This window comes from Pinus tabuliformis, chromosome 2_2, assembly GCF_031772625.1.
Source record: "Pinus tabuliformis cultivar Carrire ecotype Pingquan chromosome 2_2, CPIR1, whole genome shotgun sequence".
Classification (NCBI taxonomy): Eukaryota; Viridiplantae; Streptophyta; class Pinopsida; order Pinales; family Pinaceae; genus Pinus; species Pinus tabuliformis.
This window is the reverse complement of record NC_142300.1, coordinates 1,203,640,310-1,203,659,233: the sequence shown is the minus strand read 5'-3', so window position 1 is coordinate 1,203,659,233 and position 18,924 is coordinate 1,203,640,310. Positions and strand designations below refer to the sequence as shown.

The 18,924-nt window shown below is 39.4% G+C and overlaps 1 protein-coding gene across 2 annotated transcripts in view; it reads right to left on the bottom strand.

The window, feature by feature from the left end:
* LOC149197816 (AUGMIN subunit 3-like) overlaps positions 1-18,924 on the bottom strand; it is a 332,310-nt gene that overhangs the window by 205,648 nt on the left and 107,738 nt on the right. For both annotated transcript variants that reach the window (XM_089405979.1, XM_089405977.1), the window contains exons 6-7: positions 10,917-11,020; positions 10,600-10,684 (exon numbers count right to left, since the gene is read on the bottom strand). In XM_089405979.1, coding sequence (XP_089262105.1) covers positions 10,600-10,684; positions 10,917-11,020 — 189 coding nt within the window. The remainder of the gene's footprint in view (positions 1-10,599; positions 10,685-10,916; positions 11,021-18,924) is intronic.

Below are 18,924 nucleotides of genomic sequence, written 5' to 3'. Positions count from 1 at the left end.
ACCACCTATCATTGTGTTGCACCTCATCATCATGTTGCGCCTCACTGTCTCGCATTGTGTTGCACCTTCAGTACTGCAACATCTTATTGTACCTTATCATCTTGCTACACTTACCAGTGATGCATCATCCTGTACCTTACCATGCACATCATGCTACATCTCATTGTAGCATTTAATATCATTGTACTATACTTGCAAGTGTTGCACACAACATGCTACACTTCACATTGCCATGATGCCCATTATCGTGTTGTTGCATTTCACATAATGCAGCCCCTTATCACAATGTTGTCACCGCTCATACTGTTGCACCATGATTGCATTTGATGCACCGTGTTGTTGTTGTTGTCCTGTTGTGCCATTGTTGTTGTCCCATTGCTCCATTGTTGTACCATGTCATAGCTTGTTGTCCCACTGTTAGTGACATTGCCATTCCATGTTTGCCATACTATTGTCCCATTGTTAATTGTTGCTCCTATGATAGGTTGTTGTCCCATTTGTGTTTACAGCACCGTGTTTGTTGCTATCCCATTGTAACCTACAGCAATCCAACAATCATGCCCCAAAACATACGTTGAACAATTGCAGGCTAATCAAGGTAGACGGTTGCCTCCTTATGTTGTTGTTCTGAGCATATGGGACCCCCTAACACTTCCACACTGGCCTATTTTGGAGTGGCTAGGCCTATGGCCTACCACAGAACTCTGTTGCACACTAACAGCCTTCCGAAACAGTCTTACCTTACCTCATCCCTCTAGCAAAGCTTCACAACCCTCCTTCCAATAACTCGATCACCTAAAATGACCTTACGACAGCCCTTCAAACCCTCGCTAGAATGCTTCCTTAGTTGTGGCCTAGTCAAAATAGGAGGGTCCCTTTACTCGGCCTGTTACAAGAGAGAACAATCCTCAAAACATCCACTGCTCGGCCTCCTTAATCTCCTCCACATCAAGTTGTCTAGAACCTCCTCGGCCTTCTTAATCAGATTGCAGCTAGGCTTTAGATAGCTAGGTTAGGGCTGGGCAGACCTGCGGTTAGGGCAAATTAGATCTATGTATAAGGGCGGTGAGTAGGGTCTCCTCCTTTGAATTGCTGCTAGATCCTCCTCCTTAGGACTGCGTTAGGGCATCCTCCTTAGGACTGTGTTAGGGCTTGTAGAGACCACCGTATGGGGCAGCGTGTAGCCTTCCTTGTTGACTGCACCTAGGGCTTCATACTAGGGCTCCTTACCTTTTGCGTTTTAGGGCTTCCTCTCTTAGATTTCTCTTCCACCAAAACCAGGAACAAGTGGAGAGAAATCAAGAGTGAAGTGAGTGTGAAATGACTCTCAAGTCATCTCCTTTTATACTAAAACATTGAGCACATGTGGGGTTTATTTGGTTCTTGGCCGGCCTTGACGAATTGTCTTATAACACAAATAAATTCATAACTCCATGCATACTTATCGGAACCGGATGATCTTTAGATCAATACTACCCCTCTCGATGAGAGGGATCCAAGAAAAATATCAGCTACCATAAATAAGATGGCCCACATGGAGTTTGGCCCTAGTTGCCAATTTTAACACTCCCTCTCAACTAGGGAGAATTCCATTCGTTGATCCATCTGCCAGACTATACTATCTCTGCCATCAGTGCCCTGCGCTGCTCTACTCTGCTAAGCTCTGCTCCGCTGAACCATGAAGAAGAAGAATTGATCGAGAATGTCTCATACCCTTCTCTACTGACCCAAAGTCAATTCCATATGAAGAGAGTGTGTCGTCCCACTCTTACTGATCCTAGATCAGTTCCAAGAGAGTGACTTATGTCACTCTTACTGACCCAAAGTCAGTTCCAATTGATCCCATATCAATATCAAAAGAGAGTGTCTCAAACCACTCATACTGATCCCAGACCAATGGAGGTCATGCTAGCATAGGGAGTATGATAGATATAATGATGGGTCCATCGATAGTACTACTATGGTCCCTAACCCCATTTCCCTACTCATTGGCTAGATGAGAGGTACTTCCCATGAGTCCTAGACTACATGGGTAGGATGCCTCAACAAGAGAACCACTCATCCTGTCCCTAACTCACCACAGGGTATCACAAGGGAAGGTTGAGCCATTCACCCTGTACATAGCACACCATTAAGGGAGGGTGAGTCACCCTATGGTCCCTTGTTGCTCCAAGAAGTACCTCAAGCCCCCTGGAGCTCCCAGATCTCAATGCATGCATCATGCAGGACCCTCATAAGAGGGTCTCTCAACGACTCCAAGTCGTTCTGGAAAGTCACAAATTTGACCTTTCCTTAGGGCTTCGATAGAATGTCTACAACTTGCACATCAATCCCAATGCGATGGAGCCTTCTTGCTCATCGATGTACCATATCCCAGATAAGGTAGTATCTAATGTCTATATGGTTGAGCAATCATAGAATATGGGATTCCTCAACAATCTAATCCCCCTCTGGTTGTCACACAAGATCACGTTGGTATCCATCATCTATCAAATAGCTCACTGAAGAGCTTCCGCAATTAGGCAGTTTCACACGAGGTCATACTCGTAGCTATGTATTCAGTCTCAGTGGTGCTCAAAGCAATTGTCTTCTGCTTCCCGTTCATCCAGGATATCGAGCAGAACCCAAAGAGAATCAGCACCCAAAAGTGCTCTTACGATCCTCCACACTGCCTACCTAGTCAGCATTCGAATAGTCATGCAGCTTCACATTTCCGGCAGTGTATCTCAATCCATGAGAGATTGTGCCCCGAAGATATCTCGGAAGATTCTTGGCACCAATCCAATGAGGCTCAACCATATATGAGCCCATCATGCTATCTTCAAAACATATATCTAGACGGAAGTTCACCAAGAACATCAATGCGAATGAGTTTATGGAACTCAGAGGCATTTCCCAAATATGGTCCAACATCACTACCACATAACTTCTGAAAGTTAAGCTCCATCGAGGTAGTCACGGGCTTGCAGTTCACTATTCCAAATCCGGAATCCAACTCCCTCTTACTTCTACAAATGAGAGGGTCTGCACTTGTTAGAAAGAGGTCGTCCTTACAAGGTGCCAGTATGAGAGGTCTGTCATCCACAACCTTCAAGCAATGGTTTGGATAGGCTTCACTCCTAGTGAATCGCAGCTTCATCAAACAGCTATCAATCCTCATACTACGCCCAGGGTGTTTTCTTCAAGCCACAGAGGGATTTCTTCCACCTGCATACATGAGATTCCCGATCATGAATCTCAAATCCCTCGGGTTGTTCCAAATCTGTGGACCTGCTACATGAGGGGAATGGTCCCCTTGTAAGAATTTCCTTCGGTACATCTCAGACATGTACCTTCATGTTATTCTTGAATTTAGGCATCCTGTCACCATCTGACTCACATCGGGTAAGGCTCCATAATAAGTAGACCTCCGATGCTATAGAAGAGATGTTTCAACTAACATGGTCCCCAATGAACCATCCTGCAACTTGATACAAATTACCAACCCTGAACTCAAAAGCATCTTTGAAAATTCCATTTTCAAACACGTACCTTTCCATCGATGAATGCCACCCTAAAACCTTTGACTTCTATTGTTGAAATGGACAGTAGGTTCTTCTTGCAATCAGGTACATAAAGGAGATTACGTAAATGAATCGAGTTACCCTCATTCACTATAGGGGTATCATTCCCTACACCCTTTCTGGGATAGGTGGCATTGACTCCAAGTATAATCTCATGATTGTTTCCATCTCTACCAAGTTAGAGAGAGCACCCTTCTATTCGATGAAGTGCTTTGAAGCACTACAATCAATAACCCAGATTCCCAAAGAGTCTGAAGGAGAGGGCCAATACAAGATAACGCTTCTTTATCTTATCAGAAACAACATTTGATTCTTCATACCTGGGGTTCCCTGTTTTCTTGAAGAATCGGTTATTTCCTTGATGCCCTGCATTACCTGTCATTCCTCTGATCATTGAAGATGTCCCTCGAATGATTATTATCACCATCAAGTTATGTGTCCCTACCTCAGACACTCCTTCGCATAATGGCCGAACTTATTACACCCAAAGCATCAGCCTTTCCTTCCACCATTAGATCTGCACTTCCCATTGAATTAATCTTTAGGTAGGCCATCAGAAGCTTCCGTTGCACCATTCTGATAATATTCTCTACTTCGATTTCACCTTTGGTGAATTTGAAGAGGGATGAGGAATCCATTGTCCCTTTTGTCCTTTCCCAACTGTCTTTGGTGATTGCTCTTTCACTCTTGCTTGGGCTTTCTCTTCACCTCATCTGTGATACCATGTTAATTTTAGGTATGTTCTATGCTTAGAGCAATTTATTTCAATTTTCATAGTGTTGACATGGCGAATTTTCGCTATACCAAGAAGGGGAACTAACCTGATCGCAAGCCCCAATTAGACCTGCTTTCGTTTGGAATGGCTAGTTCCAATGGGTTTTAAGGGACCCCGTAATCTGTTAAATGGGTTGAAAGATTGCTTCTGAGAAGAAGGCTTCAATTAAATCAACAAAATTAAAACAGCTAACATATATGTATCAACTCCTATCTAAGTTATTTCTAACTACTCTAGTCTATGTCCTAACTATCCTAATCTATACTGCAGGAGCATGACAAAGGGAGGTTAAACATCATATATGAATTCCAAGTCTAAATGAGTCAATTACTGGTTCATATAAGAACAAGGTTGCATTAATACTTAATTACAATCCAATCATTCACAGGAATATACATTCCATTTATGGAAGAGGAGCTTGCAACTTATGTCCAACGGAATTTTGAGTCAACAACCTTTCATGTTTTAACCATGATATTGAATCATATTCAAATAACTAGGCATAACCATGAACTATAAGTCATCAATATGCTCAAAACAAATATACATTTGCATTTATACCAGCGACAACATTCTGATCAAAACACATGATAAGAGACGAAAATCAATCTAAAACACAAGCTCTTTATTAAGCTAAACAGTCTCTTTTTATTCACAATAATCAAAGTTGTTCTTCCCAAAACCAAAAAGCCCTTCTCTCCTATTTGGAGGTAGTATTTATGACTCAGGCCCCCTAACCTTTCGTCTCCCCCTGTTCTTTTCAATATACCGATCAGAATACACAGAGGTAGAGCCATCAGCATCCCTGCTGACACGTAGAAGGAGTCTTCGGTCACTGGAACGCGTCATTTCCTGGGGAAATGAGTAGGTGTTGATTAGAAGAGGATGACTGCGTGTCATCTCTTCATGATGAGATTTGGGGCAGGTTCGCTTTTGGAATACGTAACCAACGCCTGGAAACCGACTAAGAATGCCAAAGGTCGGCTCTCTCAACAGAAAACATCCGCGTATAAGGGTTCTCCGAATCCGCTTATGCATCCATTACTCCTTGCCTGCAGAAATATTAGACACCAGTCATGCTTATAAAAACACAACAAAAATGCTTTAAAACATAAGTCTTGCCTCTATTGAACGTCTATTACATCAAACGTGAAAGAATCGGCCCCTAATTTTTTAAATTTATTCATAGATTAAGTCCCGCAAGCAAAACTCGATTTATATTGAAAATCACCGCAAAACACAGAGTCGGATGATATTTCGGAAGGGGTCATAAGTGGTGACCGATATTGCGAGGATGGCCCCAATTCCATTCTTCAAACAACACGTGGCAGCTAGAGGAAAGAGGATACCGCTTTTCGAGCGGGTATTCCTCGAGCAACTAGCTCACCCGAAATCTACGTGGACCATTGGATCCACAAGGGATAGATCAACGGTGGAGGATCGGAGTAGGCGAACCTGAAATATATGTAAGCGGCACTTAATAGCCCTGGCGGGTCCGTAGTATATGATTTCCCTTTGAAAAGCCTCAACTTCAATGTTTTCGAAAACATAAGAATATATGGGAAAACCATGTCCAGCCGTAAGGTCGGACTTGAAATTTTATACACTCCAATTCATAATAATCAGCGGGTCCAGTAAACAGTGGTGTGCCTCATATAAAAGCTTTGGAGTGGGCCGATTGCAATATTGTGATGAGCTTTAGACCCGATATCTATATATATATATATATATATATATATATGTATATATCACGGTTAATAAAACCATCGGGTCCGGCATATAATAGCGCTATATATATATATATATATATATATATAAGCCCTAGGCATGGCCGATAGCGATAAGCGATGGGGCTACGGACCCGAAAAACATGCATTTCGATTAATGAAACTACTGGGTCTGAAAGCCATGTGTTCAATGCATTTTAATGTTGATTGTGGTAAGCGAAAAGGGGTGATTTATGCATATTTATAAAGGATTTCCTTTGTAAATGGTTATATAAAGGAGTAAGGTGCGATAAGAGGTTTTCCTTTGAGTTGAAAGGTCCCGATAGAGGAAATGAATGGAAGGTTAAGAAGGGTGATGAGAGGACCGTGCAACAGGGGTTAGGTAAAAGGGGGGTCTTGACCATTAAAAATTGGAGACTTGGCTCGGCAATGAGTTGAACTCTCTGGGACTAAACAGATCATTCGGAGAGGTAGGAGACCAACTTTTAGGGGACCCATTCAAAATTGTTGCCAAGCCAAGTTTTGATAGGGTGGTGGTTGTGGCCACAACACATAATTAGCTCAATATCTTTTCCAGATTAGCAATCACAACAACATTAAAGTAAATTGCAGATAGAACATAAACATAGATCGCAGAAGACAAGCCAAGACAAGAGGACACAAGATGTGGCGCTAGCCAAGGACAAACCCCAATGTGGGGAAACCCTTGATCAATTCTTCTTATATGTTTTTCAATAGTTCAACAAAGAGAGAGAGAGGGATAGTACATATACAACAAAAGTCAACACATTGACTTATAATAGCATAGATCATATTTAAGAAGATGATACATGAGTTTGTTGAGCTCAGTTCAAGACATGTTGCTTCAACTGATTCTCCAAGGTGACTCCATCACCTATCATTATGTTGCACCTCATCATCATGCTGCACCTCACTGTGTTGCATCGTGATGCACCTTCCGGTACTGCAACATCTTGTTGTACCTTATCATCTTGCTGCACTTACCAGTGTTGCATCATCCTGTGCCCATCATGCTGCGTCTCGTTGTATCAATTAATATCATTGTCCTATACTTGCAAGTGTTACACACAACATGCTACACATCACATTGTCATGATGCCCATCATTGTGTTGTAGCATTTCACATCATGTTGCCCCTTATCACAATGTTGTCACTGCTCATACTGTTGCACCATGATTGCATTTGCTACACCTTGTTGTTGTTGTTGTCTCGTTGTGCCATCATTGTACAATGCCATTATTGTTGTCCCATTGCTCCATTGTTGTACCATGTCATAGCTTGTTGTCCCACTGTTAGTGACATTGCCATTCCATGTTTGCCATACTATTATCCCATTGTTAATTGTTGCTCCTATGATAGCTTGTTGTCCCATTTGTGTTTGCAACATCGTGCTTGCTATTGTCCCATTGTAACCTACAACAATCCAACAATCATACCCCAAAACATACCTTAAATAACTGCGGCCTAGTCAACGTAGATGGTTGCCTTCTCATGTTGTTGCTCTGAGCATATGGCAAACCCTAACACTTCCACGATGGCCTGTTTTGGAGTGGCTAGGCTTGTGGCCTACCACAGACCTCTGCTACACACTAACAGCCTTCCGAAACAGTCTTACCTTACCTCGGCCCTCTAGCAAAGCTTCACGACCCTCCTTCCAAGTGTAACTAGGAAGCAACATCTGAAACATGCTCTAAAATCAATTCAGATCATCGTCATAGATAAAATAATCATAGAAGTTTCACTCTGGACCATATTTAATGCAAAAGCCACAAAAGTACCTCACACAAGCATTGTCTTCAAATGTCTCTCTAGCGAATGGTTTGTAAACAACTTACCACACTTAGATATGGGAGGGTTATCCAAAGGCCCTATTAGGTCCTTCCATCCCTGACAAGAGGAACATTTATTTCCATCAATCAATATGTCCATATCAAAAGTGGTCATGGAATGGAACACCTTCATAGAATATCATCATGGCCTTGGTACCAGTGAATAATGTGAAGAGGGAGCAATCGTGAAGCCAGAGTTACCCCTTTCCTCAACCTATTTTTACCATCCCTCTAATGCACCTTTTACTTTAATGTTTTTATTTTGTTTGCATAGCATAGCTTGGGTTACAAGCCTCAATCGAGGTTGGCACATCCAAAGTTCCTTTTATTTAGATATATCATGGATATACCACGAACTGGGTGAGGGCTAATGAGGGGATAGAGCTCACGCTAGGCTTTTGTTCACAAACTACAATATTGTGCCAACCACCTTTTTCCTTTTATCATTTTCTTATAGTGTGGTATATAGGCCTTTAGCTTTCTTTCAACTGCAACAACCTCTTAAGGAAATGGTCTTTGGGCCCTCGCTCAAAGAAGAGAAAAAATGGGAGCCAATACTAGTGATAGTAACATTCAACCCAAAGAATGGAGACGGATAATAAGGGGTAAGTGGAAAATGGTAGTATGGATTATCATGGACACACTTTGTCATTCAATTCCTCCTATTTGTTCTTGTCCTAAATAGTGGAAAAAAAGGCCTCAAGGAAGGTCACACCAGAGTAGGATCAAGGGATTACCATCAAGGTGAAGTGTGGGAACAAGAATACAATCAAGAGTAGTCAATCATCCAACTCAATTAGTGATCTATACTAGAATACCCTTAACATTAAATGAAAGCACATGATTACAAAAATGGCTAAAGTACCTTATGATAGATGACACACCTTCCTTCAAGAAGTAAGCTAAATGTCAAAAGCACTAATCAAAGCATGGTTGGAAGGCTTTGAGAAATAGTTATCTATAGATTATCATAGGGTTGCTCACTAGCAAGCTAAACAAAAGAAAGATTTTCTACTAGGGTCACCCACTTGGGTGAGTAACAGGCCCAATTTTAGTGGCAAGTCCTAGTTTCGAAAATTGGTGTCTAAAACCTTGTGGAGTCATTTTGAGGCATCAAACGATGTTTTGTGGGGTTGCAAGGTCTAGAACTTGTGCCCACACCCTCAACATTGATCAACATTTTGAGACCTTTCGCTCTATCCAAAGATCACCACAATCGGAGCTCATGTGTGGAAGTTATGCCTCCTGCAAGTTAACCTACCTAGTTGACCACCATGGTACGAGTGGATGCCACATCAGCCCCCATTACTCACACATGTGGGACTAGCCATGTGAGGACTTTCAAGAAGATTCTAGAAGGTCCAAAGCCTTATCATATTGATGGCTAAGGAAGTCAAGCCCCTAACCCTAGATGCCTATCGAGCTATGTTAAACACTGAGCCACTTAGATAAGGGGTTCCATTCTTTTCCAGTGTACCTTTTCCATAATTGAGCAAAACATTTGGGTGTGTATTTTCAGAGCATAACAAAGGAGGATTTTGTGGCACTTATTCAAGCCAGTGTCAAAGGTAGGTCCATAAGAGTGCCAATTCCCTTCTATGTGCATTTTTATAACTGAAGCAAAGCATGACGAGGATAGGGCTCACCTTCTACCTGGATTTTCGACCATATTGGGTTTCCCAGGGAAAATCTTGCCTTCATTTCTGTGGATGGTGTTTTTATGCACCTATTCCTTCCATTTCCTTGTTTCAGTTATTTTATAAATTCAAACAAACCTAGTAATTAATTAATCTGCAATCTAAGGAAATAAATATGCATAATCTAAGATTTCAGAATATTATAAAATCTGTTGCCATGAACTCTTCCAGTAGAATATCCACCGCAGTTTACAGATCAGGTTTTCTAGAGGGTAATAGTTGGAGGTATCCAAATAATTACTTAAATCATTCAACGAGAAATTTATGTGGAGACAAGACTCTGTGTGGCCTGCTGAACCAAGTCTCTATGAGGTAGCACAAGGCACAAGGCAGAAAAAATCATGGTTTACAACAACAACACTGCAACAACTTTGTTCGAAGCCAATATAATCAATGTGGTGGAAAAACATGTCAGCGCTGATCATCATGGAATTCTACAATCTTTCATCAATATTTCTATAATATTTCAAAGATAGTTCTCACATCCAAATGAACTGAATGTTGTTACAACTAGACAATATCTTCCAAACCAACAACAATTCAATCGACTTGAAAGTAGCAACAAGATTATGGCAACAATATTCAATGTATTCGGACAAATTATTTTTTTTAGCTTAAAACTCTTGTGAACGGTCCTCGTTCTACTGCTAAAATTAATAGGTTATGGGTTCAATGCGATAATTGCCAGAGCTTCCTCTATATCAGATTCTTGAGAGAGAATAAAAGTGTTTGTCAAGAATGTGGATATTATCAGCAAATGAATAGTTCAGATAAATAGAAATTCCAATTGATCATGACATGTGGCGTCCTATGGATGAATACATGTACACTCTAGATTTTCTTCAATTTCATTCTGAGAATGAACCTTCTCATTCCGACCATCTTTGTTAATAAATCAACAAAAAGATCTACTGAATTGGAAAAAAGAAAATCTCTGGGCCATCACTCAAGTTTACAGAAATGATATGATGAAACAAAAGAAATACCTCGAATGAAGCAATTTGTAACATCATCAAGGCTCACCCACGAACACTTTGATTTACCCTCCTCTGCAACAAGGCGGGATGGCCCCTAGTATCCCAGGCCAGTGTTAAAATACAGATAGAGATTTTGAGAATATTCATCAAGCGGGGTATGTAAAAGAAGGTACATGCAATAAATTCTAACACAAATCAGGATATGAAGGACAGTAATGTGAAAATTAAGTTATTTAGAATGAAAACAACAATCTCCTCAAAGAGAACTCTGGTTCATTATCAGCAAAAAAGAAATAAAGCATAAGAAATCCAAAAGAAAGACCTACCACATCAAACTGCTTCACAAACCATTGGTTTAGTTCCTTGGTGCATGCCAAATCTTGCATTGTATAAGGATGAAAATCAGCATATGATAGATAAATGCCATCCTCTGCACAGAGACAAATATAAATCTTTAGAACTTTTACGAATTCATAAGGACCAAAATATGATTGCCACGATCAATTTGCTGCAAATTAAACTGGAGACAGAATTAGTTTCCATTTGGACAAGAATTACAATGCCCTTAGATCAGAAGAAATATAGCCTGAAGCAATCAAATCCATAGATATATACAAGAATAACTCCTTAGCTAGGATAAAGTTCCACCATATAATTCCCACCAAATGATCTTTTAAATTAAAAACTCCATGGTTAAAATGGGGTAGATAAATGACAAATATACATTTTGACTAGCACCCTGATAAGCTCATGAGAAAGGAAACAATTCATTAGATCAGAAGAAATATAGCCTGAAGCAATCAAATCCATAGATATATACAAGAATAACTCCTTAGATAGGATAAAGTTCCACCGTATAATTCCCACCAAATGGTTTTTTAAATTAAGAACTCCATGGTTAGATGGCAACTAAAACAGGGTAGATAAATGACAAATATACATTTTGACTGGCACTCCAGGGCCTGATAAGTTCATGTGGAAGGAAATAATTCATTTTGTCTCCAAATCTATTCATCTCTCCCTCATAAAAATGCAACAAAAGCTTACCAACACCTTTATAAAGAAAGCTAACCAGAAGACTATTAAAGGGACCTGTCTGCTAAATCCAAAGCATATACATTAGAGTTTGCTTCATCCTCAACTGATATGTCCAACCTGAAAAGTATATCTTGAGGAACATAGATCTTCTATTAGTCAGCCAGTCAGGCAAGCATTTCATATGGAGCTCAGAGCAGTCAGAACAAATGATAAATGCCACCCACAACATAATGCAGACTACAAGGATGAACAAGAGGTGGTGCTCAGTCCCTTGTGATATATCATATGACAATAAATCATTCTAAAACCCCTGTTTTGACCAAATTCAAAATACAAGCATATATAGGGGATTTTCTCTTAACATTTCAGCAGCTTGAAGTTCACGATTTTATTCGGATTTGGAACATATCGACTGACTTCATTTTTTGCAACTTGCTTTTTTTCCCTATTAATCAAACTGTTTATAGGAATATTCTAGTTGGTGAAAAGCTAGTTCCTACTATATTTCATAGGGTATTTCAAGCTGTGCACTCATGTTGATTGATTGATTGGGCTTGAAAACTGGAGCTTCACATTCAGTGCAGAGTAGGCCAAACATAGTCCGTCAATTTCAGCAGATATAGCTTCAATTGAACTGCTATCATGGTATGTGATATTGAACACTGTCCAATTAACTTTCTATATTTGCTCTTCCCACTTTCCTGAGAATGGGATCTATCATCATGCTTGTGGCGGAGGGAAAAAAATGCAAACTCCTCAAAGAAATTATCACCACTTTATGGATCAGGACTTCCAAAGGATTGTAATCTAGCTATCCATACCTTTATTATGTCGACTGGTAGCATAGAATGTGCATTAACTTGCTAGCATAAGCTTCCAATGACAATAAATGAAATAAGCTCAGATGCATTAATACAGATAGGACATACGACACAGACAAGGCCAATATTCAAAACGAAGTTTTCTGTATGACACAGCTGGGAAATGGCATAAATATGAAAAGATTGCACACACACACACAGTGAAACAAAGAAATTTCAAATACCATTCAACCATTTAGATTTGATAAATCTGAATACAGCTTATGTAAAAAGCCACAGTACCTAAGGCTTACCAGCCACTATTGTGGCTGGCAGTTGAGCCTCCCTCCATCCAGATACTCGGTAAGAACAAGGATCCCGCAAGATTTTCCAAGGGTTAGCTCAATCAGTTGGTGCCATTGTTGTCAGTACATCATCAGTAATCCAGCAACCTGTCTAAGTCCCTAGTTCAATTCCCACACAATCAGGTGCGCTAAGTCTACACCGTCTGCCTTACACTAGGTACCATCCTCTGAATGAGGGGAAGTGCCCAGGAGTTTCCCGGGGATTTAGTTCCAAGCTGTTAAATTTAGATAACAATTGTATGTTCTATGCATAGCACAATTACTTCAATGTACTTTAAGCAGCACAATGACAATTTCCAAACTAGATTCCGATAGCAATCACGTTGACCATAAATCACATTGATAGTAACTGTAGATAGAACATAAAGTAAAATGCAGAAGACAAGCCAAGACAAGAGTACACCATATTTGGCAGATGCCAAGGAAAAACCCCAATGTGGGGAAAACCCTTTGATAAATTCTTCTTATTATTATATTAAATGTTCAACACAGAGAGAGAGTACAAAAGTCAAAATTGACTTGCCAAACCAAATTTAAAACAGCCCTGTCAAATCTGCAGTCAACTGCAGTCAAACTCAGCCCTAACCAGAAAGTCAAAGATGGTCAACGCAGCAGTCGAACAGTCCACTTGAAGCTTGGTCAAACACAGTCAAATTCAGCCTTCCCTGCTGGTCAAAGTCAGCCCAAAACAATCCTTCAAAGTCCAGTCAAATTCAGTCAAAGGAAGAGAAAGTCTGCTGTAATTTTCTGCAGTCAAAGTTTCAGTCAATGCTGAACAAAGTGCCCAGATTTTCTTGATTCCTGTGCCCAGCAATGTGGCCTAGAGAAACAAAAACAATCCAAAATCACAGTCAAAACTGGTCAAAGAGTCCCTGGGAGAGAGAGAATGCCCAATAGTTGTACGAACCAATGAGAGATGGAGAGAGAAGAATGTGTGAGAGATGATGACACCAAATGAGACGAGAGGTCACTTGTATTTATACAAATCATTGAGGGTGAAGTGACACATCCATTGGGCTTCATGACCCTACATGATGATGCGGCCAACCTGAACAATTTGCACATGTATGGTCATAAATTCAAAAAGACACTTCTGCTTGTCCAAATTAGATGATCTTTATATCAATTTTGGTACTCTCGAAAAGAGGAATTTAATGCAATCATTATCTCCATCAAATGAGTTGTCCCAAGGTGGAATTTGGCCCTAGTTGCCAATTTTAACACAAGCTAACATATATATATATATATATATATATATATATATATATATATATATATATATTTGCATAAAAAATACTCACATTATATCATGTCTCTCTGTGTATGTGTGTGTGTATAAAAATATAAATATAAAAATCAATATTGTGGGCTAGCTCAGGTGATTAAGTGATTTAAGCTTCATGCAGAAGGTCTAAGGGTCAATTCCCTCAGTTGGCTGCCTATGTTGCAAGTCACACTCGACTCTTCTGCCTATGTATCGAATGCTGTTATAGGCATCCTTTTGGCATTGGAAGATAAAGAATGCTGAATTCTATCTCTGATTCATCCTAGTTTTATCGTTCATGCTTCCTAGTTGATTCCACCAACTAAATTGATGAATGATGAAAACAAGAATATGGCACATATTTGGGTGCCCAATAACAAAAGAACCCAACTATTAAGCCATCCTTCTATTATAGGATCTTTACCATTATAAGTTTACCAGCTACAAAATAATACATAAGGATCAACAATCCACAAAGACCATGTTGCCGCAAATCTAGCAGGCTTTGTAGAGAGATACCCTTAAAGGCAACCACTAGACCATGTGACCTATTGTCACCGCAGCGACTAACCCATGCTCTTTATGGATTTTCACCAATGGCAGGTGTTGTCACTCAAATTGAACACGAGATTGTGACAACACTCAAGGCACAGGTTGTCACTCTGATCTCGGCAATGAGGTAGTCCCTAGGAATGAGATGATGAGTTCGGGAGACACAATTGAATGGCCTACCAACTTGGTTAAGGATAATTTGGCAAGTTTAATTATTTAGCACAACTTGATTAAATTTATTGAAATTATCAATTGGAGACCAATGCCTTAGAAGTCAAATTTGAAATTACTTGCACAATGTGATTTAAGATACCAAGTTAAAGGATCAACAGTTGTTGCTAGGATGAGAAACTATCCTATATGAGATGCAACACCTACAAACAAAGTGAGATGCAAGCACTTGGTTAATTTTAATTAGGATGCCTACTCTAGATGATAACCCTCAATTTAGTCGTCTTGAAGCAAGTCTCGCAAGAAGGTTGTAGAAAGATGCCCACAGGAAGGAGGCTATGGCCTCACACTTCCTTTACTTCTGGTTCCAGTGAACGAATGGTCAATGAATTCTCCCCTTTTGGTAAATAACCACCAGCACTCCTGGATTGCCCAGATCCACAAATGAATAGAAAGTTGGATCTGTATTGACCCAGGTGCCTCCATTCCTACAAGGGATGTACACAAGGAATTGCAAGGTAACCTGTTATAACCTTAGTGCAAGGATCAAGCGTCGCAAGGCAAGAGAAAGGGGGGTCCTATCTTTCTATCAACCAAGCTGATGCTTGGAGGTACGTTTTGTAGATTCAATTCTAATTCTAGAATGATATGCAACATATGAGTGATAGCTTTGAGTGAGACTATTAGATGGCTTTTAAGTACTTCAAGTTCAATTACTTAAGATCCAATGAAGTCGATAGCATAAAAGAAGTACTTGAAGAGCAATTGCAAGAACAAATCTCACTAAAGCAAATGTGGCAATGGACCACTTGATTTGCTAATTAAAGTGCATCAAAACTAATTTATTCAATGAAACAATGAGAAAAGCAACTTCCAATAGACTATCCAATTTCAATGGCTTAACAATACCAATGCTCTAAAATAATGACAATGAAAAGCAAGAAGCATTGATTCAATGTGCAAATTAGAAACCAAGTGAGACAATAAGAAATGCTCAAAAGATGCATAAAGTGATTTTATCAATTAGCAATCACAATGTTCTTTAAAAGATCACAATAAGAAGCAAGAACAATATTGTATCACTTTAGCAATTTGCCACAATGCGCTATTTCGAGAAAATACTAATATCAAGAGCAATGTTGCATGAAGCGGAAGCGAAGCGGAAGAGTTTTTTGGAAGCGGGGACGCCGAAGCGTCATTTTCCAAAAATCTAGGAAGCAAAGCGTCCGCGGAAGCGTCTGCTATATATATATATATATATATATATAGATATAGATATAGATATAGATATAGATATATATATATATATATATATATATATATATATATATATATATATATATTAATATTTTTTTGCATTTATACTCAAAACAAACATCCCAAATACCAAATTAATTGTAGAAGACATGAAAACATGCATATTTTTGCATAAATCAAGATAGATATGGCATCCATTGTACATTAATGATTAATTATTCGAGCATCAACCATTTAGAATCTAGATTCTTCTCCTCTTGTCTAGCCTTTGCCTCTACCTCGATTGTCTAGGGATATTAGTCAACATTGCCCAATTTTGATCAAACTACCTAACTCAAGACTTAAAATATGGTAGAAAAAGCTTAAGATGCTTGATCAATGATTTTGACTTGATTGAAAGGTAATTTTTTGCTAAGGGCGTGCCACGTGACAAAGGAGTTCAACAATTAACACCACCAACACTAGGTACATATAGGGCTTGGTGCTCTTGATTAAATGCTAATCGCATACCTTCATACTTGATATAATCTAATGAAATGCCACAATCCCATTGATCCTGAATTCCTGAAAACTATTAAGTCTGCTGAATTTTGAATAGGATATGAAATTCTATTTTCTCCATATGAAGTCCAATGAGGCTGGAACCACTCTCAAACATCCTGAGTCATTTCATGGTAATGTTAAAAATTTAAGTAAAAGGATGAAAATGAAAAATAAAGGAGAATGTCACTTTTACTTTAAGAATTTAACATTACCACGAGAGAGCATCTGCTATATTTATATTTTTTTTGCCTTCATTCGTCACCCTAACCCAAGGTGGACCCACCCCCAACAAGCAAACTCACCAAAAATAAAAATAAAAATTGAAAAAAAAATGATTTTCTAAACGCTTTTCCGGAATCTTTTCCAGAAGCGTACAGAAAGCATACGGAAGCGTACGCTTCCCCCTCCGAAGCTCCACGCTTCCCCCTTCGAAGCGCCGCGCTTCCGACACCCGAAGCGTCATACGAAGCGCGCTTCAGAAGCGCCACGCTTCCTAAAAGTCCAGGAAGCGGCAAAAAATGCCGAAGCGGCGCTTCCGTACGGGACGCGCTTCGGGGCTTGGAACTGTGGGGGGGGGGGGGGGCGCTTCGTGCAACACTGATCAAGAGCACTTCAGAGTATTAACAATTATTCAAGCTTCACAACAAGATATGCAATTGGATTCTTCTTTAGAAAACAATAATTGAGCACAATTTCTTTAATATTGCTCAGATACTAGAGAGCACTTAGATGCAATCTTGAGATGCAAAAGGAAACAAGAACAAAACTATGCTAATGATGAAATGCACTGAGAGATCTTGTACCCACTAGATCGACACTATGCAAATGATCCAACATAAGAGAGACAAGGCCACTAAGGCTAGAAATAAATTATTATGATTTAGAGCCACTTTAGGAGACCTTTTAAAACTGTCAAATACTTCTATTAGACTTCAAAAGCAAAGGTATCAGATTTCCAAAACTGCTAGAAACTTATCAACCTAAGAGCACAAGAATTGGCTTGTCACTTGAGATTGTGATGCAATGGTTATAGGATTATATGAGTATCTTTTTAAGGCTTTCAAGAGTGCATGGATCAGTTTTATAAACTGTCAACAACATACGTCAGATCTCATTCATAGAACAGTGAGCAAGAAACAAGGCTAGAGAGCAAAACCTTAGGCCTTATGGTCTTACTTGATGACTAGTTGACCTCCTAAGTGAGATGAAACTCATTAAATAACTAGATCAACCTTCAAAACAAGGATTTAGCTCACACAAATATTGATCAATGGCAAAAATGATATGTAGCTTACCTCAAACCCTTGCCAAACACTTGAGCCGACCTGCAACCACAACTATTAGCACAAAAGAAAACCTACCCAAGCCTGCAAAAAACAATGCTAGGGTAAAAATAAAATACCAAAGTCAAAAAACATACCACAGAGACTCAACATTAGGGAAGTGAGGCCCTACAAGGGCTACGACCTAGGGAAAAAAGGCCAAATAGGCCTGCGGTTGGGGAGAAGAGGCCTAAAAGGGCTCGGCCTAGGGCGACAAGCCCTTAAAGGCCTGAGGCAAGCCTCCTAGAGGCTGCGAAAAGGAGAGAAGAGGCTTCTAGAGCCTACCATTGGGGAAGAGAGCCCTCCTAAGGCTTGCGGCCAACGTTACTTGGGAGTGGGAGTGGGAGTGACATTTTCAGAAGCTCCCGGTTTGGGAGTGAATCCCGGAGCACTTTTTATATAATATATATATTTTTTATACTTTGATGCATATATGTCAACAAGAACATGTAGAATGATGAATTAGACAAAAAAAAACATAGATTGAATCATATAACAACAATCATCTAGAAGTTATAATCTTCATCAACCACGTCCACAAGTTAGTAACATACAACATATTGAGTCTCATGAATTATGATTCATCAATCTTAAAGTTTCAAGCTTTCAAAATTCAATATATAACATTTGTCACATTGATCACCAAAGTTGTACTTCTAAGCTAAGTGTAACCATTACAACAAATAATATCTAACATAAAATGAAATGTTATAAAATTAAATGAAATGAAAAAACTTTCAACTTTCACAAAGCATCATATTCATAATTCATTACCAATGAGTTATAATTGCCAACTTCAAACTTCAAAGTTCAAACATAAATTGTCATATATTGTTTACAAAAAATATCACAATAAATATGAACGAGTCAACAGTTGTAAAAACTACTAGAAACTAGAAAAGAAAAGTAAATCTGTCATCTACATCTTCCTCTTGCCACCACGAATAATGTCTAATTTCTAAGCAGGTCGTGGTGGTCTTCTAGGAGTCCCCTCCTACACAGTCCCACGACCAAAACCAGAA